Consider the following 23,403-nt stretch of genomic DNA (forward strand, 5'->3'; position numbering starts at 1 on the left):
CAAATCAGGGGACTTCTTCACAAGGAGTAGTGTACACCAAAATGTCGTGTACAAGGACGTTTTGTAGGCCTCATTAGGTAAGGCCATGGAGTACATCGACTGGGATCCGGCTCTTACAAGAGACGCCACTGGTTGTCATTTTGGGCTCATGGAACGGAATCAGTCTGTGACGGGGTTTCGGCTCGTTGTAATTAACAATGTTGGATTTGGAGAAATAAAAATATAAAAATATTGAGTTTGGATTTTTAGTGGTTGTGAGACAAACTTGGTATCCTCATTGTGAAACAGCCCATATTGTGTGCTTTTCACATGGTCTGGCACCCTGTCCTGCTCACCAAACTCTCTTCCTCTGGTATCCAAGGCCATCTCCACTCATGGCTCACAGACTTCTTCTCTTGTCACAGTCAACGTGTGGCCCGAAATGGAGTTTTATCATCGCCTCTTCCTGTCAAGGCTGGAGTTCCTCAAGGCAGTGTTCTGGGCCCTGTTATTTTTCTGGTTTTCATCAATGATCTCTCCGACTCTCTGGAAAATCCTCTATATCTCTTTGCTGATGTCTCCACCCTCTGCCGTCCTATCTGTCATCCCTCAAACCGGTAAGCAGCAGCTTCTTCACTCTCTGCAGATCTGGATAAAATCACAAACTGGTCCAGCACGTCTTTCAATCCTGACAAATCTCACACACTCACTATGACTCTCGGAAAGGACCATTTAACCCCCCCTCCCAATCTACCTTCTCAAGAATCCTCTGGAAGAAGTCCTCTCATTCAAGCATCTGGGTCTCACTATCTGCCATGATCTTTCCTGGGAAAGCCACATTTCCAACTTGGCCTCCAAAACCAGTCGCCGACTGGGGAACCTCCATCGTGCAAAGTCCTTCCGTGGCCCACCTGAGCCCCTGACCACATACAATGCTTTCGTCCACAGCCTGAGTTACTGGAGTACTGCTCTCCCCACTGGGCTGGTACTCCTGCCTCTCATCTTCCTCGGCTTTACGTTGTGGAAACTAAGGCATTTTGGATCATTGGTATCTCCCACGGTGAGGCTGAGTCTTTGGGCCTCTCACTCTCTCACCGCAGGCAGGTCGGTGGTCTTTCTGTCTTCTACTGTCTCCTTTCCGGTCCGCCCCCCTCTTTGCTCTGTCTGCGATACGTACCCCCCCATATTTCCGCAGGGCGCTCAAGGTCCGCTAGCAACCCCCTTCTAGTAAAACTACCAAAATCACGAATCACTGCTAACCTTCACTCTTTCATTCCTCTTTTTTCCCCACCTTTGGAATAAACTCCCTCACTCAATTCAAGACCATTCTTCCCTCCAGGCCTTCAAAACAGCTGTTCACCACCACCCCTTATCGTCCCCCATCCAAAACCTCGATCTTTTCTACTGCAATTAATCCACCCCAAACCCACCCCCTTCAAATTCCCTGCTTTCCTTCCTGAAAGTCTCTGTAGTGTCCATCTTGTATACCCCGTGTTCCCCGCCCAATCCTTTCCCTTCCACAGATCTCCTTATGTCTCTGTTCCGCACTGTTTTGTCCTTCCCTCTCCCACCCCTCCTGTCACATGCCCCCTTGCTGTGTGTTGTGTGTTAGCTCTCATACGAGCCTCAACAATGTATACAAAAAAAAGTCCCAACCAACCATCCAATCACTATAATCCATCATCCAGCTAATACCATGCACCATCCTGCCATGATTATTCATTAGACATACCACAATATATCACCAGCCAATACCATCGACCCATCCTTCACCTGTTGTATAATAACTATCAATCCTAACCAACCATACAATCACGATAATCCATCATCCAGCTACTACCTTTCATGACATAACACCATCCCATAACATACCTCACCATCCATTATTCAGCAGTTAATGTTCAATATTTAGCCAGTACCATCCACCCTCCACATTCATCATCCGTCATCCATACCATACCATACCATCATCCAGCCATTATGGTCCATCAGCCATATATAACTCTCCTTCATCCATATAGTACCAACCATCATCCAGTCAGCGACTTGCATCCATCATATAGCCATTACCATCTGCATACTACCATCAATCACATCAGCACGAGCTGCAACGCCCATCTAAAAGGCACCCACATAAGCAACCTGTACATAACACCCCACGTCCCAGCGTGCAGTATCTGTTGCTGGGAATAGCAGCAGTAACCGGGCTTACCTTATACGCACAACAGCGCTCCGTTGCCTCACGCTCACTGCCAGCATGTCAGATTCCCAACTCGCCGGCCATTCGGGCACGGAAACAAACTGAAACACAGTCAACTTGGCACGGTCAATGAGCGATCATTCTCTCCCATCATGTATCAATTCGCACAACTACACAGCCATCGACACTGCTGTACATTTATCATCGTGGGTTGTTCAGCAATGCATTGTGATGTCCACCTGCTTTTCGAGAACTATCAGAACACAGGTGAGTAGGGCAACGCAGCCACAATCTCACCGAGTGACGTTTTCCCAGATGCAGAAGCAGAATTGTAAGACATTGGTGAACTACAGCGCGTACTTGGTAGAGTGCATACCTCCCCACCAGGGTGAACAGTTGCTTTTGCATCCCACTGATGGGACGGATCTGGATTCGGACCTGAACCAAAATCAAATCAGCTTGTTCTCGCCGCCTAACCAACTCATCCACCAAGTTTTGTCATAATCCGTCCATAACTTATTGCAATATCATGTTTTTATAGTTTTGGCCCCTTCTTTCAATGGTGAAAAATCACTTTCATAAAAAATTTTTAATCACATATTCGGATTTTCACCAAAACCAAATCATATTGACCTTGCCACGCACCCGACCTGCCCACGAAGTTTCGTCTGAATCCGTCCACAACTTTTGAGATGTCCTGCTCACAAACAAACAGATGAGTGATAACACATCCAAAGGTGGACAGAGGTAAACATAATGAAGTGGTTACAATGTAGCTGCACACATACACAGTAGTTACAAACTGTCAACATAATCTTAGCCAAGCTCATTAGAATTATGACGTCATGCATTACATGCCCTTCCACAGTGATCCCCTGCCTGATGGCCATGATCGAACCATTACATTTGAATGAAAAAAAAAAGCACAGGTGTGCGTCTTGTATTGAATACACATTAATGTGATTTGTGATCTGTGATCTGGTTTATCGACTCGAATCAATTACAAATGTTAAGTTTTTATCCGCATTATACAGATGTTCAGCTCGGTTAAAGGGAAATCAAACAATACTACGAGTTTTTTTAATTTTTTTTTAAATCAAACTCGATCATATAACTAATATTATGGGATTGAAGAGGAATATAACGGATTTTTGGGAAATATGAACCCCAAGGAATTCCTAGCCATTGATATAATATCCGTTAAGAGAATATATTTGGGGAATTTTTATGATATTTTAACAGTTTGGGCTATTAATAAAGCCTGGGTGTGAACAGGCAGATTAATAAGCCATTGACAGATGTAATAAGTGTTCCCTGGACTCCTTGAGCAAAGGCTTGGGTGGTCGCTTGAGGATATTAGGGTCCGTATAACCCTGTTTGTCCCCGAAGGATTTGATTACGATGACGTTTCACATTACGGAGGATTACTCCACCCCCCTCCTCCTCTCCCTCATTCCCCCATGGTGAGGTTTCACCAGGTCCTGTTTGCGTCACCTGTTCGGTATCTTACATGCTCACCGCACGGGCACTCAATGGAGCGTGTCCCTCCAGCAGGCTGAACAAGTCACGTTTTGTACTCCACTGATAGGCTGGATCGGGATTCGGACCTGAAACTAATTCGAATCGGCTTGTTCTTGTCACCTACCCAACTCATCCCCCAAGTTTAATCCGAATCCATCCATAACTTTTTGACATATCCTACTATTTGTCGTTTTTTTTTTTTTAGCCCAATCTCTCAATGGTGAAGAATCATTTTAAAATCCTCCTGCTCCAGATCTCCAATCTTCACCGAAATCGAATCCGTTGGTCCTTGTCACACATCAAACCTGTCCACCGAGTCTCATCCGTACCTGTCCATAACTATGAGACATCCTGCTCACAGACAAACACACAGGGGTGAAAAACGTATCCTCTGTACACCTTTGCTGGTGCAGGTAACGACCCACGTTCTGTTTTATCTACCTGTTCAGTTTTCCACACCTTGATCGGTGAATCCATGTTACTGGTGATCGTCATTGACCGTTCCAAACGAGCGACACCATTGTCTGCTCACATCAACGTGGTCTTATTGAAACACCGTTACACGGGCACGTCCCTCACCCTTCGTGGGGACGTTTTAGACATGACATGGATAGGGGGCTTGCTCCGTCGAACTGGAACGTTCATTGTCACCTCGTGATGCAAGAAATGCTATTTTAAAGCTCCTCCAGATTATAAACATATTATTGCCCGAGAGAGCATGACCGAGGTGGAGGCACTGCCGATGTATGTAAACCGATCCCCACGACTTAACGGTTAAGGTGGCTGGCTTAAGATCTTTGGGTCTCGAGTTTGAACCCCTGTTTGATCCGTTAAATAACACCAGGTGGGTTTGACTGAGCCTGCAGTCATACTTCTGAGGTCGGCAAAATGAGTTCCAGTTTACCGGAAACAAGGGCATTGCAGCAGAGGCACGGCCACACTCCCAGCAATGATGCAACCAACAGCCACAGGCTTCACACGATATATTTTGTTGTGACACACTGAGTCCATTACTTCAGATTTTAACACATTTGCAGATATCGGTACATTCGAGCACCTACTCAATCACAATGAGTTACAGAACACCGAAATAGCTTGTTTCATTTCTCCATTTCCTTGTTCCATTCCTCTATTTTCTTGTTCCATTTCTCCATTTGCTTGTTCCATTTGTCCATTTGCTTGTTCCATTTCTCCATTTTCTTATTCTATTCCTCCATTTTCTTATTCCATTTCTCCATGACTTATTCTATTCCTCCATTTTCTTGTTCCATTTCTCCATTTGCTTGTTCCATTTGTCCATTTGCTTGTTCCATTTCTCCATTTGCTTGTTCCATTTGTCCATTTGCTTGTTCCATTTCTCCATTTTCTTATTCCATTTCTCCATTTTCTTATTCCATTTCTCCATGACTTGTTCTATTCCTCCATTTTCTTGTTCCATTCCTCCATTTCCTTGTTCCATTTCTCCATTTTCTTGTTCCATTTCTCCATTTTCTTGTTCCATTTCTCCATGACTTGTTCTATTCCTCCATTTTCTTGTTCCATTCCTCCATTTTATTGTTCCATTTCTCCATTTTCTTGTTCCATTTCTCCATTTTCTTATTCTATTCCTCCATTTTCTTATTCCATTTCTCCATGACTTATTCTATTCCTCCATTTTCTTATTCCATTTCTCCATGACTTATTCTATTCCTCCATTTTCTTGTTCCATTTCTCCATTTGCTTGTTCCATTTGTCCATTTGCTTGTTCCATTTCTCCATTTTCTTATTCCATTTCTCCATTTTCTTATTCCATTTCTCCATGACTTGTTCTATTCCTCCATTTTCTTGTTCCATTTCTCCATTTTCTTGTTCCATTTCTCCATTTTCTTGTTCCATTTCTCCATGACTTGTTCTATTCCTCCATTTTCTTGTTCCATTCCTCCATTTTATTGTTCCATTTCTCCATTTTCTTATTCCATTTCTCCATTTTCTTATTCTATTCCTCCATTTTCTTATTCCATTTCTCCATGACTTATTCTATTCCTCCATTTTCTTGTTCCATTCCTCCATTTTCTTGTTCCATTTCTCCATTTGCTTGTTCCATTTGTCCATTTGCTTGTTCCATTTCTCCATTTGCTTGTTCCATTTGTCCATTTGCTTGTTCCATTTCTCCATTTTCTTATTCCATTTCTCCATTTTCTTATTCCATTTCTCCATGACTTGTTCTATTCCTCCATTTTCTTGTTCCATTCCTCCATTTCCTTGTTCCATTTCTCCATTTTCTTGTTCCATTTCTCCATTTTCTTGTTCCATTTCTCCATGACTTGTTCTATTCCTCCATTTTCTTGTTCCATTCCTCCATTTTATTGTTCCATTTCTCCATTTTCTTGTTCCATTTCTCCATGACTTGTTCCATTCCTCCATTTTCTTGTTCCATTCCTCCATTTTATTGTTCCATTTCTCCATGAATTGTTCAAATTCTCCATTTTCTTGTTCCATTCCTCCATTTTCTTGTTCCATTTCTCCATTTGCTTGTTCCATTTGTCCATTTGCTTGTTCCATTTCTCCATTTGCTTGTTCCATTTGTCCATTTGCTTGTTCCATTTCTCCATTTTCTTATTCCATTTCTCCATTTTCTTATTCCATTTCTCCATGACTTGTTCTATTCCTCCATTTTCTTGTTCCATTCCTCCATTTCCTTGTTCCATTTCTCCATTTTCTTGTTCCATTTCTCCATTTTCTTGTTCCATTTCTCCATGACTTGTTCTATTCCTCCATTTTCTTGTTCCATTCCTCCATTTTATTGTTCCATTTCTCCATTTTCTTGTTCCATTTCTCCATGACTTGTTCCATTCCTCCATTTTCTTGTTCCATTCCTCCATTTTATTGTTCCATTTCTCCATGAATTGTTCAAATTCTCCATTTTCTTGTTCCATTCCTCCATTTTCTTGTTCCATTCCTCCATTTCCTTGTTCCATTTCTCCATGACTCATCAGATTTTCTGTCCACTCTGCTTATCTAGCCTGGGAAGATGCCGATTCGAAGGGATTTTAATATCCATGTTGATGAGCTCCATCATTCACTTTCACACAATCATTTATCCATTTGGTGGGTATCCTCAATCTGCAGGAACACATTCCCAATCCCAAACTCTTCATTTTGATTTATCCCATTAATTTGATTTTATGACCCTCCGGTATCGTTTCTCACATCCGTTCAAAGCCCATGACAAATGTAACATATACCATCCATTCATATTGTTGGGAAAATGATGGCTTTCGAGTATGTAGTTAGTTTAACCACACAATGTATGAGGGACACACAGTTGCCTCTGAGCTGTCTATCCTGGGTTCGAATCCCGACCCAGCTATACACTGCCATCCCGGTGTTTAACAGGCAGGGTGATTCATCCATGTGTGTTCTATCCCTCGGATGGATGTTAATCTTGGCATCCCTTCTATCAGCATTATAGTTGGTGGACGTTAAAGATCCAATTGTGAAGAGTATCATGCTATTGCCAGTACCATGGACAAAATTCCTGCCTGAATCTGAGTTGAATTTGGTCAAGCTAACTGGTTCGTGAAAGACTTGGGGCAAGCTTTCCCTGCCCAAACCCACAATAACCTGGGAATAATTGTGTGGCTGGTAAAGAATAAGAATGACAATGTGTGACATTAATCATGATCATTCCATTACGAGTTTAAATATTATATAATTAGGCTACACTGGGTAAGTGTAACATTGCCACAAGGTGGGATTTGAGCCTCATTTCTTCGGCGGTTGCCATCGCGCCCATTATTCAAAGTTCATGAACAAGACGAAAAGTTCATGAACGTGCTCGGAAACGCAAAGCAAGAGTTCAAAAGACCCTTGCCATGTCCTTTTTCTCAAGACTGTGCAGGGTAAGGTCTTCCATGAATTACTGAGTTGATGATTAATTTATTCTCCACTTTTCTCTATAACCTGCACAACCTGTTGTCTGGGGATGGGCTTGACATTCGACCATGCATTTCTACACACCTGCTTCTCATTTACTCCAAGACTTGAATATGTTGTTAACAATCAACATCTGGAATACCTGCACCAGTACTCAAACCCTTCTGCAGTCTAGTTTCATGTTCTACTTTGTTTTTTATCCAACTTTTTTACGTTGCAAGTATAGTTTCGTGATTATGTTAAGGAAGTATCATTTTTTGATGGGAAAGCCAATGTCGAAAAAACTTTTTTTTTAGTTTGTTTATTTTGTCTGAGCTTAGCACTAATTGGTTGAACCACACTTTTGACATGGCCATAACATAAGCTTGAGTTCAGTGGAATGCTTTCATTGTGAGCAAAATAGACTGCAGGCCACGTGATTGAAAGCGGTTCACTGATTTATCGAAGCTGACTTTTTAAAGTTAACCACCTATCAAAATTGATGCTCTACCCAGAGGTAAACACGGCTCTACCTCTTCGAAAGGTCACCATCAGACTAGCTATGTATGAACAACTCCCACGTGGTTTTTGTGCGTCATGCTCACATTTAGGAAGTGGTAATATTTTTTTATGTGGACACTCGAAGTAGAGGGGTGGATGGGGGTTAGGAATGGCTTTAAAATACTGGAAACCTGCTTATTTCAGTGCACTGAAAGACGAAGACCTTCCCTAAGCTCATGTTGAGGGGTGTTTGGCCATTTTGGCATACATTTACCAAGAGTGGGTTGGTGAGAAGGAGTAGCCAAGGGAATTAAACCCATACAACTAGTGGAGGAAAAAAAAATGTGTTTACCATTCGACAAATCAGGTAGGCAGGGGTTAGAGGACGGTTACTTCAACCCCTTCATTGATGTAAAGCTTTATGATGATGCAGAACATGCTTAAACTTACAGCCTGAATGCTCCCACTCCCATCAGATTCTGACAGCTTCAATAATCCCGATCTCATCAGATCTCAAAGGTTGAGCAAACTCAAGGCCATGGTGATACTTGGATGTGAGACCTTGGAAGTACTTGAGCAGTTGGCCGAGTTTCCATCGGTCGTAGAGTTTTCTGGTCATGGCCTCGGTCCTTTGAGGAGTCAAATCCAATTAAAAACGCCACCTTGGTGCAATGCCCACACTGGGGAGGGGGTGCTCCATCTCAAAGCACTGACTCTGATGGGAACAAAACCAAACTCCACTCTCCTGCATATACTTATATTAACGGAGTTTAGATTGTTGATTTCAAGATGCCATGAGGTCTCTCAAAAGAGAAGCCCATTCTATTTTCTACAGTAACATAAGATACGTGAGTACTTTAATATCAAGACAGTACAAAGAAGGGAAGTAGATCAAGTTCATGGAGTGGGGTATATGACACAGCTATGATGGGTATTTAACTGTATGGTTGAATTTGGGTGATAAAAGTCCATGGTGACTTTCGTGTGACGATACCACGACTAAATTCCAGATTCTTGCCCTGGTGCCCTGACACTCACGATGTGGGGAAGTCAATTGGTACAGTACATGTAATGGATAAGATAGACAAAATGGAAATAAGAAAGCAATAACACTGCGAAGAAATTTACAACGATTGAAAAGCGACTCAATAACCATCCTCAAGGGCATATTGCCATGCCACTTGTGTCTTCGGCCCGAGTCACATTAGTTTGAAACTCAAGCGGTTAAAGCAGATTATCACAATGTGAGCTTTTCCACGTTTTTGGTCATTTGTTCTCGGTGTGTCCTAATGGTGAGAAAGGAAGGTGTCTCCACATGCACCAATTTAAATAAATAATAACTACGTAATAACTTGCGATCATTCTATACTTCTCCCAATGTCACAATTTACATTAAATCTCCATAATCGAACATGAAGCAAAATATCCTAACTCAATCCTATTTGCAACGAGTCGTTAACGACAATAGCGAGGGGAGCAATTGGGTAGGGGTGTAAATGAGGTGCTCGCTCGCCACACCAAATTTGTCCCATCACAAACTCTCACTTCGTCTGACACTGCGACAGACCCAGACCCAGACACAGACACAGACACAGACACAGCATCAGATTGCTCTGACCGAGTGCCCTCTTATGTAGCTGCCTGATCAGTCCGCCCGAAAATGTAGTTCCTTGCGTTCTGATGGCCTGTGCTCGTGGAGCACAGTGACTATTGGAGATGTGGGAGTGTGAATAAAGAAGGGTTTGTTGTCATGGTGATGTACAACATGAGAGTTCTACAGTATGTACTCGGCATGCAGGGGTAAAAGACTTTCACACACAAAACCTGACACACACATGGAATGACCACTTCTTCTTCATTTGTATGCAGCACAAGGCTGCGGGGTAGCAGCATTGGCAGAGGGCATGGCTATGCCGCTGATGCAGTGCACTCTGCTGGTTAAAGCAGGAATTAGTCATTTGTTCATGATACTGGCGATAGCTCGCCTACTCATCACAAAGGACACCGTGGGATCTTTAACGTCCACCAACAAATGCCAGCAGATGGGGCGCCCGTTTAACGTCCATCCGAGGGACGGCACACACATTGTTGAATCACCCTGCCTGTGAAACACCGGGGTAACGGTTATAGCTGGATCAGGATTTAAACCCAGGTTAGACAGCTTAGAGGTGAGTGTGTGTACCTCTATGCCATCCTATCAGCCCACGATGACCACTACCAGTGTAGTAGATAGTAGAAAAATCGTGCAAATTATGATACAAGCATCAAATTTGGCATTTCTGTTCTGCAGGGTTTTCTGATAAAATCTGCCCGATTGGCCATTTGAAAATCCAAATTTTGAAAAAAAAAAAAATAACTTCAAAAAAAATTTGAAGTCACAGCTGGCTGAAATTTTTGAAGCGCAAGTGAACATCCCAGACTGAGAACCAAGGGGAGATGCAGTCATCATTGATGGCTCAGCACTTATCAATGCCCTACCTCCACGCACTTCAAAGATATTTGATGACTATGCTAAAGAAGACATCATCCCAACGGTGGAATCCTATGGTGCCAGGTACGAGAGGGTGGACGTAGTGTTTGATGTGTACAAGAAGTCAAGTCTGAAGTCCGAGGCAAGGTCGAAAAGGGGGCAAGGAATCAGAAGAAGAGTGACAGGAACCAGTAAGACCCCAAGTAACTGGAGAAGCTTTCTTCGAGATGACAGTAACAAGACTGAGCTGTTTCACTTCCTTGCGGAAAAGATGCCATTAGCAACACAAGCAAGTCACTGGATGCTGTGTCTCCATGTTGTCATGAAGAAGCTGTCACTCGAATATTTGTACACGCCACGGATGCAACGACGGATGGTAGCAAGTCCATTATCATTAAGGCTAATGACACGGACGTACTAGTCATAGCAATATCTGTACTGCCATGCTTACAGGAACTAGGTCTTGAGAACATGTGGTTTGCCTTTGGCCAAGGAGCCAAGGTGCGATGGATTCCAGTCCATGACGGAGTTTCTGCAATAGGGCCTGAGAAAGCGAGAGGGATCCCATACTTCCATGCGTTCACTGGATGTGACGTCGTGTCTGCCTTCCGCGGTAAAGGAAAGAAAACTGCATGGCAGACTTGGAACGTCTTTGATGATGTTTCTGAAACATTCACCAATCTCAGCCAGCATCCAACATTGATTCGTGATCTTGACTTTTTTGAAGTTTTTTTATTTTATTTCAAATTTTTCAAAATTTGGATTTTCAAATGGCCAATCAGGCAGATTTAATTAGAATCCCATGGAGAACAAATGTGCCAAATTTGATGCTTGTATCGTCATTTGCACGATCCCTCTCAAAAATTGCTGTTATCTGCCCCACTATACTTTTTACATATAACCTAAAGGTATGTGTACTGTACTTGCCTTTCAGCTGTCTAGCCAGGGTTTGAATATTGACCCAGCTGTAAACTGTCACCCTGGTGTTTCGCATGCAGGGAAATGAATCAATATTTGTGCCGTCTTTCGGGAGGGAATTAAGCCGGATGGCTCATATGTCAGTACTGGTTGTTGGTGGACATTAAAGATCCCACGGTGTCTTTCATGAAAAATAGGCGAGTGATCGCCGGTCCTCTGAACAAATTCCGAACTCCTGCCACCTTCAAGTTGAACATCAGGCCTGGCCAGCCAGTTCATGAAAAACTAGTTTCAAAAACATTGCCTATCCAACCGCACAGGAAAGTGGGAATAATTGGGGTACTAGTAGTCGTAGTAGTAGTAGTAGTAGTAGTAGCAGTAATAGTCGAAGTGGGGGTTGTGGTGGTAGAAGTACTCATTTTTACACATATACAGTGCATTCAGAAAGTATTCACACCACTTGGCTTTTGTCATATTTTGTGTGTTACAGGCTGAATTTTAAATGGATTAAATAAAAAAAAATTGTCACCGATCTGCACAAAATACCCCATAATGACAAAGTGAAAACATGTTTTTCGAAATGTTTACAAATTAATTAAAAATTTCTAACTGAATCCTTTCTGAAGGCCCCGTAACGCAGGACCACCCCTCCCATACTTCCATGCATTTGGCAAAATAATTTAAGATAAATGAAGAATACATGTACCACTGAAGCCATATGCCATACCCTTTCCAATTCGGTTATGCAGTATTTGAACCAGAAATTATTGGAGTACCGCACAGATATTCAGTCCAATGAGCCAAACCAAACCCCTCCCTTAGTTATAATGATACAAAATAAAAGTGAACTCGCAGGTACCCTTGGAAATTCCACGAAATAAAAGATGTGACCAAGTCCTCAACCTCCCCCCGCTCCCCGCTCTCCAAATCACAAGTCTGCAACCTCCCCCTCCAAACCCAATTCCTCAACCCCCTCCAAAGCTCAACCACACTCCTAACAAATCCCCTCCCTGTCCAACCCCTCCCACCCCAATTCTCTGTCCACCCCTCCCCTTTCTTCTCGTTCTTAACAACATTCCGGTTCTGTTCATCAAGAACATTGTTAAAAGTAAATGATGACAGAACGATGTTTAATTCACAATCTCGCGAGATTCCATCATCTTGCGATATGTGAAGGAGGGATTACATGAGTCCATGAGGCAAGGTCATTGGTAATGGGAAAAAACAATATACAATCAGAGCTCCTCGGACAAAAACCTTTATCAGGACAGGGGTTTCATCAGGACATGGGTTTCATCAGGACATGGGTTTCATCAGGACATGGGTTTCATCAGGACATGGGTTTCATCAGGACATGGGTTTCATCAGGACATGGGTTTCATCAGGACATGGGTTTCATCAGGACATGGGTTTCATCAGGACATGGGTTTCATCAGGACATGGGTCCCTGGTCGAGTAATTTCAGAGAAAATCATCGGAAAGACAGACAGACAAACAAACAATCAGGCTTTTTTTTACTATTATACAAGAAGATTCACCTGCCATCCCATTAATACACTGACCCCAAACAACTTCCTTGTTAGTTCATTGCCTTGTAGTCAAAAGAAATCCTTGTTGCATGTGTGGGTACAGGGGAGGGAGGGAGGGGGGCATAGTGATGGGGAGAATGGAATTTGATCCAGGGGGTTCAGGATTCAGATCCAACCAAGACAGCACCATTATAGCTTCTACAAACATAGCTAATGACAGGATAATTACTGTGTGGTATTGGATTCTTAATTTAAAAAACAAACTGTGATGTCTCAGGAATGGCCTGAAGGGAAGGGGTAACCGTCCCACTTTGTTTGGTCTGCCCTAAAGGTGGCTGACTCTAAAATGGCCAAGAAAACACAGATCAACCCTCAGACCAACCTAGTGGCCATATTTTCCTCCATGGGTGTTCCATCCCCCATCCTCCAAGAGCCGGCACTCTGAACAAATTCCAAATTCCTGCTGTAACAAACAGACTCCACTACATCAGCGGCACAGACAGCCGCACCCTCAGCCAACGATGCTATACCACAGCCTTTTGCTTCATACAAAAGAAGAGGATTCTGCAATTGCACATTCTCTGCATTCCTTAAGTGGCTGTTCATAGTTTTAACAAGCTTAAAATAGGACAGGATGGTGCAGAGGTTGCGCACTTGCCATCGAGCTGTCTAATTTGGGTTTAATATCTGGCACCAAGATAAACTCTTGCATTGGTGTTTAGCACGTAGGGTATTGTTAATATATCAACAGTGCACCATTCTTCACATGGACGTGAAGCTGGAGATGTGTCTGCTAGCATTCGATTGTGGATATCAAAGATTCCACGGTGTCTCTTTCAAAGAGTAGATGATTGTTAACCATCACCTTATTGTAGCCATCATCATATTGCAGCCTTCACCTTGTTGTAGCAATCATCTTAACATAACCATCACCTTTTTGTAGCCATCACCTTATTGTCGCTATCATCATATTGTAGCCATCACCTTATTGTAGCAATCATCTTAACATAACCATCACCTTGTTGAAGCCATCATCTTAACGTAGCCATCATCTTATTGTAGCCATCATCATATTGTAGCCATCATAATATTGTAGCCATCACCTTAATGTAACCATCACCTTTTTGTAGCCATCACCTTGTTGTAGCAATCATCTTAACATAACCATTACCTTATTGTAGCCATCACCTTATTGGAGCCATCACCTTATTGTAGCCATCATAATATTGTAGCCATCATAATATTGTAGCCATCATCTTATTGTTGGCATCACCTTATTGTAGCCATCACCTTATTGTAGCCATCACCATAACATAGCCATCACCTTCATGAAGCCATCACCTTATTGTAGCCATCACCTGATAGAAGCCATCATCTTATTGTAGCCATCACGTTATTGTAACCATCACCTGATTTTTTTTTAGCCATCACCTAATTGTAGCCATCACCTTATTGTAGCCATCATCTTATTGTAGCCATCACCTTATGGTAGCCATCACCTAATTGTAGCCATCACCTTATTGTAACCATCATAAAATTGTAGCCATCACCTTATTGTAACCCTCACCTTATTGTAGCCATTATCATATTGTAGCCATCACCTTATTGCAGCCATCACCTTATTGCAGCCATCACCTTATTGTAGCCATTAATTGTAGCCATCACCTTTGACAAATTCCAAATTCCTGCCCTAATGTGAAGTGGAACTGCATTGGTGGTAAAGTTGTGCCTTAGTAATTCTGCAGCCATGACCAAGACAAACTTGAAACTGAAACAAACTCCAATAAAATGCTTCAAACCGTGCACCTGAAAACAGGGTGCCTTTCACAAGATGATGGTCTGGGAGATGTTCAATCTACAGTCATATCCACAAGCCACGTAGACAGCACTCGGCTTGGTTTGGGATGTACATTTACCGAGCATGATGTAAGTGGTGCAGTGATGTGCCCATAAACACAAGTCAGGCATGAGTGGCTTGATACAAACAACATTACCCAAACGCAAAAGTGCAAAGCCAGGTCAAACAATTAATTCACTCTGTCTGTCTGTCTACAGACATCAGTCGATGATCAAGGAACGACTAAATTTTCCTGCGTGCATGAAGTGAAAAGTGGGGTTAAGCAATTGGTTCACTTTGTCTGTCTGTCTGTAAATGTCAGTTTCTGATCGAGGAACTATTTAACTTCAATGGAATGTTATATTTTGAACACTGAAGAACATGAATCAGAACACGAACATGCAGTTTAGCAGTACTTTGGCTCTGAAATTGGGAAAATGGACAGAATCTCATCCTGATCGTGCATGCACATAAAGTAAGGTAATTGTTTTTACTCTGTTTGCGTGTCTGGCAGTGAAACAAAATTGAAAATAATTCCAAAAAGGAAACTTACCATCTTTAGGGACATCGTAAAGGACACAAACAACAGGCACAAATAACTCATGTAACATGTTAGATAGGGTGGTGTAAAAGACGGTGAATCAATAGCGGTAAACCTCTGAAAAAAAGTTTTCTTTTTTTTATTTCAGCATTTAAAATCTTTATTCAATTTCAATTAAATTATATACTTTGAACACTGTCGAACACAAATTGCCATGTTGGCACTTCCAAAAACCTCCAGTTTAGCGATACTTGGACAAAATATTACGCAATCACAACTAATCAAATTTGCCACTCGCACTCTCAGCTTCGGGGAATATCGAGATTCAGACAAAATCGCGGCTTGGAGGAAATGTAGATCGTGCTCGGAAAACGCAGAGTTGAAAAGACCCTTCCGATGTCCTTTTTCTCAAGACCACGTGGCGTAAGGTGTTCTATGAACTCTCTAGTTACCATCGCCAGAGAAGAGGGAATTGCATTTGAGTTTGTTTGTCTGCACATAATGCACTAAAGTAGGCCGAAATATGGCATGGGGAGAAATTAGTTGAGTGCATGGGCACACTGGATTCTTAATCCTTCTTTTCAATGTTTAATACTCAGGCTTTGCTAGTAACTTTGCTAGTTGAATATAAAAATGCACCATTAACAAGCAAATGCAATTTCAATGTTTTCCAAAAATTCTGCTGTGCCAACCATTTTTTCCTTTTATACAAAGTTGAGGCTCGTGGAGGAGGTAGAACACAGAATGGATCAGGATACAACGGAACAAAGGGAACAGTGAGAGCCAAAAGAGAGGGAGACTTGGAGAAATAAGGAATGTGGGGAAGAATGAGGGCGAGGGGAGGACACACTGGATTGACAAGATGTATACAGCCGCAAACTCTCAGGAAAGGTTAATTGGGGTAGAAAAGATCATGGTTTTGGATGGGGGATGATCTGAGAGGGTGGTGGCCAGCTGTCTTGAAAATTTAGAGGGAAGAATTAGATTGAAGAGAATGTGAAAGTTGGTTCCACAGACAGGAAAAAAGAGGAACGAATGAGTGAAGATAAGCAATGATCCTGAGAGTTTCACCAGAAGGGGGTTTCTAGGTGCACCTTGGAGAAACCCAGGGGAATTCTTATCCACAATTGGCAAGAAAACATGTGGTGAGATCACATGGATTTCAGCCAATAGTAAACAAGACATGGTAGTCCTCCACAGAAATTATGCAAATTCACAAAGCTGCCTTTATTGCTTGATGGTACATTTTTTTCACTCGAGGATGTAAATCTTGAAATTGGGGAAGGAACCTGGTGTGGGATTTCAGAGGAACAAGTGTGACCCAGGCAGGCTTGGAAAGGATGAAGGAACAAGAAAGTAGGAGGAGCATTGTCAGAAGTGATGTACTGTACAAGTAAGAGTGCACCAACCTGTCTACAGTGGGTGAGAGGCAAACCTTGGGACTTCGTTTCCTGCAGAGATACAGCGTTTCAATAATATTGAGAGCCTGGGACTCGATGGCCTCCAGGGTAGTAACTGGGAAACAGCTGCACTGGCCTCGCAGGGTGGGAACTCAAGAGTCCATGATACTTGCGAGTTCAGATATGAAGACCTTATACACTGTAATCAGCTCTGAGCATCTCAGAATTAATTTAGCCCTGCAAAGAATACCAAGTCATTGGCTGACATTAGATGGCAATTTGGCAATATGTGTTTGAATTGGAAAGAAAGGATTACTTGAGTATAGTTAACCCAAGACAGGTTTCCACAGATTGCTTGGATTAGGAGCTCTAAGGATGCACCTCTTTCAGGGATTGACCAGAGAGATAATACTGGGGAGTTTGAAGGCCGATTCTTGACGAGGGACAGAGCGAGGAGCACGGAATTTTCTTGTGAAGAAGGACAAGTTCCAAGTTTCTGTCTAACAACTCGTTTGTCCAGATTTGCAGAGATAGGTGTTGTAGCAGCCTGCCTCACATTAGTGATGTGTACTGTCTGGCAAATAGTGGGGCTATCCGTAAAATCATACAAAATATTACCCAGGGAAGCAGAGAGCTCATCTCTGTTGACCATGAATAAGGTCCATCCTAAAATGCAGCCCTGCAGGACACCAGCCTCAAGCAGGAGATCTTGGGACAGAATATCATTAAGTGCAACCCATTGTTTCTGCTTACAGAGAAAATGTGTTAACGATTCAAAGAGAGACCCAGAACACCATTAGAAAGATAAACTGTAAGCTCTAATAGCTGATTGGCTCAAGCAAATACCCATTTTCTTAACTGTCCAAATAGTTTAATTTATAGAGCCAGATAATTAAATGCATCATCATCAACTACTACGACTACTATAAAAATGCATGCACTTGTGGGATTGGCTGGGGAACATTTTTGGCACAAGTCTTTCATGAAACTGCTGGTTCGAAATGAAGATGGCAGGATTTTGTGATGACTATTCAAGGTGTCAGCGATAACTCACCAACTCTTTGCGAAGGACACCTTGGGATCTATAACGTCCACCAGCTAATGTTAGCAGACAGGACACCCAGTTGATGTCCATCTGGCAAACGATCCACCTTGTGATGCAACCCCGTACCTGCAAAGCACCAATCTGAGAGATTAGTCGAGTCAAGAATCAAACTCAGACGTGACAGATCAAAGATAAGTGCGCTACCTCTGCACCACCGTTATGTAATCAGATTAATTATTTTGAGCATAGAATAACAGAAACTAAATGAAAAAATATTGTTACAGCCGTGAGACCGTTGTGCTTGCCTGGTTCGAATCTGACAGGCCGCGTTAAAGCGGCCGTAGCAGTCAGTGGAATTGCAGAAAAGGGTCTGATTGTGGCCTTTGATCTCAGCTTCCGTGCCCATTGGAACCACCGAGCCAGTTAAGTGCTATGCCGATAGACGGCACATGCCTTGATCCAATTAGGATGAGCAAACCTGGAGGCCACGTGGCATGGTCATCCAGTGGTACAGGGACCATGGCCAATCAACTTTAACAAGATTTGTTATTCTTATTTGTGTGCAGCCTGTGGCTGCTGGTTGCATAAATTGTTGAGGGGATGGCTATGCCGCTGATGCAATGCCCCTATTACGAGTACACTGGTACTCATTTCACTGACCTCAGAAGGATGACAGGCTGAGGCAACCCCACCTGATGTTAATTCAACGGTAAAAAGGGCTCAAACTCAGGACACGAAGATCCCAAGCCAGCCACCCCAACCACTAAGCCAACACCAGGCTTCATAGGATTTATTCAAACCACCAGATAAAGCCACCAGGACAAGCAGAATTCACCCCAAGACAAAGCGTATTCAATAAAGAGATGATGGCACAGGGAGGGAACAGAAGGAAGTAATGCACAGATAAGATAAATGAGTCGATCAACAAACAATCCAACTAAGTTACTACTGAATATGCGCCGACAAACCAAAGAACGATCGGGAACCTGAATTATCCTATTGCCTAAGGGCCCACATTCATTCCACGACAGAGAGATTTCAGAGGTGGACAAGACAGAAACACCTGGCTGTGCCCAGCAGGACGCAGCTTGACCCCTGTGGAGAGACAAGCAGGCAAAGAATGCACTGCAGGAGGCCATAAATCCTGAGTTTATGCGTGAAAGGAGGTCGCATGGAGACCAAAATGCGAAGGGACCGCGACTCAAAGGACCCGCCCACCGGCTGAGGCTTGGACCAACGCAAAGGTGAGGAGAGGGAGGGGCATGAATCGTCATCTGTGACGTCAATATATAAAGGCATGGGCTAACAGGAAGTGCGAGGAGAACCCCAAATGATCTGCGGGTAAGGCTGCACTCTGGATCAAGCTGCATGAGCGTCTTGTCCTGTCGGCATCACGCCCACTCCCATCAGACCATGTATCTCCCCCTCCTTGCAACCTTTCAGAGCGTGCACATACCATGACATTCGCCTGCCATACAACTTATCGAGTATGTGGTAGTGGGTAATTTTGGGGATTGTTCTTGTGATTGCTCGTTTTGTACATCCAGAATGTGCTTTTTTCACACTACACTTGTTAAATCGGACTTGGTCTCCGGCTCATTCTGCTTGCTTGCGACGGTTTCATCTGGCGGCTCGAAAGGAATCTGTTTGAGATAGAGATCTGCTGCTGTCTTGCAATGCTGGAGTTCTCAGCATCACGTGGAATTTGGTTGCTCGGCCAAAGGTACGATCTGTCCCATGATTGCCCTCGGCACGACACTCGCCCGGCGCAGAGATTTCAATTCACACGGTAATGCGGCCTTTGGACCACGAGGATACGGCAGGAAGTCTCTGCGGCAAGGGACTAACATGGTCACTCAGCAATCCACCGGATTCGACCCTGGGCAACCTGGTCAGACCATTGGACCATTCCAATACTCTTGGCTGACCGGCAGAATTGAAAGGATAAGGCAAAGGGATAAAATCAAACATGATGTAAGGATTTAAAGTGTAAGAATTATAGAGAGGATTGAGGCCTGATGGGAGGATGTTGAGAGTGAGAACAAATGGAGAGCGAGAGTTTATAAACAGCATGTCAGGTGGAGAGATGACCATGAGCAGTCCACGGTTGCAGAAACACTATCACTGTTGACCTCACAGATCTGTCTTCATCCACAAGGGAGGTAATCTCAGATTGCATCATCAGAGGTTGGGTAAAAAATATTTAATTATTCGAATTAATGACCTGTCTTTAAAAGGCAATCTTGGAGAATTACCAAGAGAAAGAGAGAGAAAAGGTAATCAGCCTAAAATAAAAACTCAATTATGCCTGAAAATGGCATTACATGATGGTCTTTTGAGTTCAGAGAAGTACAAATCATCTGCCATTATTTGAATGGATGTTATTATCGCCCAACCTCTTCAACATGTATAAATAGTTGAAAAAAAAAAAAAAGACTTCAGTGGGAGAGTCCAGGTTAAAAGACCCAACACAAGCCAGTGCCAATGGTAGTTTGTTCGACTCAAGCAGCTGTGATTCCCTGCACTGCCACAGCCTGCTTGCAGCAAATCCCCCTCCCCCTTCGTCTCCCACACCCTCTCTCCTCGCCTCAAGTTACTTTACACACCAGGCCTCAAGGCCTTATCTGGCGACAGCAAACTCAGCTTTCTTACACGCACACTCTCTCTCTCTCACTCTCACACCATCTCTTTTCACTGTTTACTGCATAATGACGCACACACTCATCTTCACTCTATTTCTTCCTTTGTTTGTATTTGTCTAGGACGTCCTTGCAAGCTAGCATCGCCTCTTCTCCTGCTTTCTTCAACAATATTCTCGTTAGAGATCTTATTTCCTTCTATTCATAGCGTTCTTTACTCCCATCAATCCCCTACTCCATTACATACCGTCTCTCTTATCCTCTCCCTTCTTACATTTCCTGGAGTCAGTGGAGTATGTGCTACGGGAGATAGGAGAGGAATATGAGTGAAAGAAAGGATTACTTGGAAGGAGGGAGGGAGCAGGGCAAATGAAGCACTTGGACAATATATGAAAAAGAAAATGAAGAGATGGAATGAAGAATAAAGAAACAAACATAAACAAGGAAAAGAGGAAAAGCAAAGGGGGGCAAGAGATGTGCTGACAAAACATTATTGGTCATGTTTGACTTTTTGTGCACCGTCACCCCCATTTTCGTGGTGTTTGTTTGTTGCAGTTTTTTCCCAAGCAAGTTTGTGTCTTTCTACATATCCTTTTCTTCTCTCCTCCTAACTCTCCTCCGTCAATTACTAAGCTACAGGTCTGAATCCAACCCAATGACAGCCAATAGCCTGCCGACGTAGGAAGCCCCCTAAAATAGCCACCCAGGCTGCAGTAGTATAAATGGATGGGTTTGGGGGGGCACGTTTGGTGAGACCAAGGGAGGCAGAAGGGGTCGGAGCTAGGGAAGATAAGAAAAAGGTGCAACCAAGACAGGGTGATTGTAAGGAGTTTTGTGTGTGTGAGGAATACCTGGGGAGATGGAAAACGCCCACGTCAAGACCGCTGAAGAGGTTGAAGCCTATTTTGGAGTCCACCCAACCAAGGGTCTGACCCTGGACCAGGTTGCCAGGCTACAGGACAAGTACGGACCAAACGGTGAGAGGACGTGGGATGGGGTGACAAAGGGAAAAGGAAAAAAGTTTTGATGAGATTATATTTATATTATAATAAGGACAGATTCTATGATTCGGGCAGATAGAATAAGATGAATGGATATGAAGATGAGTTGAGAGAAAATGGATGCCGATGAAGATGATGATACTGGATGTCAGCAATGAGAAACATGATGATGAATATGAAGATGATTAACATCATGAAGACGGATGTGATAACAATAAAAGAAATGGAGAATGGGATATAGAAGGATGTACTGAAGATGGACATTATGAAATGTGTTAATAAAACGTTAGCAATGAAGCCAATGAGAGAATTAACGTTAAAGGTTCATAAATGAGTGTTTTCAGAAGCAGTGTTTGGACTCATAATTATATTTTTGATGATTAGGAATAATCTAAACGTAGGAAGGAGGAATGTGATCGATACTTCAGGGAATGATGTAAAATTGGGAAGACATCAATACATGGAGGTGTATGGTGCATCGAATGATGGAAAGACTTAAAAGAAAGGAGATGGATAGAGTGTGAAAATGAATAAGAAGAATGTTTTTCTTTATCTAACCTCGTTGCACATCTCCCCTCCCCTTCCTTTTCTCCTGCAGAGCTTCCAGCCGAGGAAGGTGAGCTGGAGGTTGGTTTATGTGAGTGCAAAAGCTTGTTCAACAAGATTGCAGTGCTTTTAGAGAATTGACCAAATGGATCAGTAAATAATGGAGTGACAACGTTGTGACTCACTTGTACTTTAAAAACTGTTTCTGGAACCTGATTGTGTCATAATGACGTTTTAAATTTCAATAGAGAGTTCATTGGTTATATTGGATGATAATAGGAAAAGGAAATGAGAAAAATAATTTGCATATGTTTATAGGAAAATCACTATGGGAACTGGTTGTTGAGCAATTTGAAGACCTCTTGGTCCGAATCCTGCTCCTAGCTGCTTGCATCTCCTTCGTAAGCGACGCAACTACAGCGCATGGCAACTGACCACCGAAACACAAACATTAACACCAACACTAAGTCACCAAGTTACCAGTTCACAGGACCTTTCACACAAATTGCAGGCAGTACCCAGATCTTACCCACAATCCTTGCTTTAACTGCCTTCACTTTCCATCTTCTCCTCAAATTTCCAACTGCTCATCATATCTCGGTCTCAACTGTTCTCACATGACTTTGTTGCTTGCCAAGGCTGAAACATTTGCCCACCCGCTTCCCTTCTCTCCCCCTGTATTCCCCCTTACCCTGACAACTCCTCCAACCATTGGAATGCCTTAGCTGAGGACATCGTCTTACAGCTATATATATATAAAAACCCTGATGATCAAGTTGCATCTTGATTCACAAGCTCCCCAAGCACCTCTCAATCCCTTTAAATTATCTTAAGAACGCATTCAAGATGTCTCCATCACGATTCCTGCTCTACAAAATACCTTTTCAACCTTCCTTCTCTTTCCTGCTCCAAAAACCTCAAACTTTGACAGTTTCCAACTTTCCTAAGCCGCAAATGCCACTTTATCAAGCTTTCACCTTTCAGCCCTCACATTTCTCAATCCCTTGCCACCTCATCACGTTTCAATTCCTGATTCTTTATTCATAAAGTTCATTTTGAAGGTTCCAAATTCCAGGCTTCTCGTGTTTCTTACTCTCCTGTTTCTCCATCAGGTTTTGGCATGGTTCGAAGAAGGAGAAGAGACTTTAACGGCATTTGTGGAACCATTTGTCATTCTGCTTATTCTTATTGCCAATGCAGTGGTTGGGGTCTGGCAGGTGAGTTTGAGCGATTGAAATAGATTGAGATGGACATGGAGATTGATATCCACTAGAGGAATGCACCGAATGCCTTGGAGGCTCTCAAGTAATATTAGCTTGAGAGATGAGCTGTCCATGTTTATCTCATGCCCACACTGTACCTCTTCATGGGCATCCTATCTC

General features: G+C 42.9%; 2 protein-coding genes across 12 annotated transcripts in view; one reads left to right on the forward strand and one right to left on the reverse strand.

The window, feature by feature from the left end:
- Positions 1-21,013, reverse strand: part of LOC147034195 (uncharacterized) — a 43,483-nt gene extending 22,470 nt beyond the window's left edge. For 3 of the 11 annotated variants that reach the window (XR_015057512.1, XM_085878543.1, XM_085878535.1), the window contains exons 1-3: positions 20,722-21,013; positions 17,845-17,961; positions 2,192-2,280 (exon numbers count right to left, since the gene is read on the reverse strand). Coding sequence is in view for 2 of the 11 variants with exons in the window: in XM_085878557.1 (XP_085734683.1) it covers positions 2,192-2,280; positions 2,813-2,876; positions 8,657-8,691 (188 nt within the window). In the remaining 9 variants the exon portion in view is untranslated. Of the gene's footprint in view, positions 1-2,191; positions 2,296-2,812; positions 4,121-4,141; positions 6,703-8,545; positions 8,793-17,844; positions 17,962-20,721 lie in introns of those variants that run through there. The other 8 variants (XR_015057511.1, XR_015057509.1, XR_015057514.1 and 5 more) reach the window with 7 other exon arrangements.
- A 197-nt stretch (positions 21,014-21,210) lies between these two features.
- LOC147034196 (sarcoplasmic/endoplasmic reticulum calcium ATPase 1-like) overlaps positions 21,211-23,403 on the forward strand; it is a 46,675-nt gene continuing 44,482 nt past the window's right edge. The window contains exons 1-4 of the mRNA XM_085878502.1: positions 21,211-21,451; positions 22,074-22,091; positions 22,340-22,422; positions 23,134-23,238. Coding sequence (XP_085734628.1) covers positions 21,334-21,451; positions 22,074-22,091; positions 22,340-22,422; positions 23,134-23,238 — 324 coding nt within the window. The 5' untranslated portion in view covers positions 21,211-21,333. The remainder of the gene's footprint in view (positions 21,452-22,073; positions 22,092-22,339; positions 22,423-23,133; positions 23,239-23,403) is intronic.

This window comes from Eptatretus burgeri, chromosome 1 (assembly GCF_056783735.1).
Source record: "Eptatretus burgeri isolate ZD-2024b chromosome 1, Ebu_testis_v1, whole genome shotgun sequence".
Lineage (NCBI taxonomy): Eukaryota > Metazoa > Chordata > Myxini > Myxiniformes > Myxinidae > Eptatretus > Eptatretus burgeri.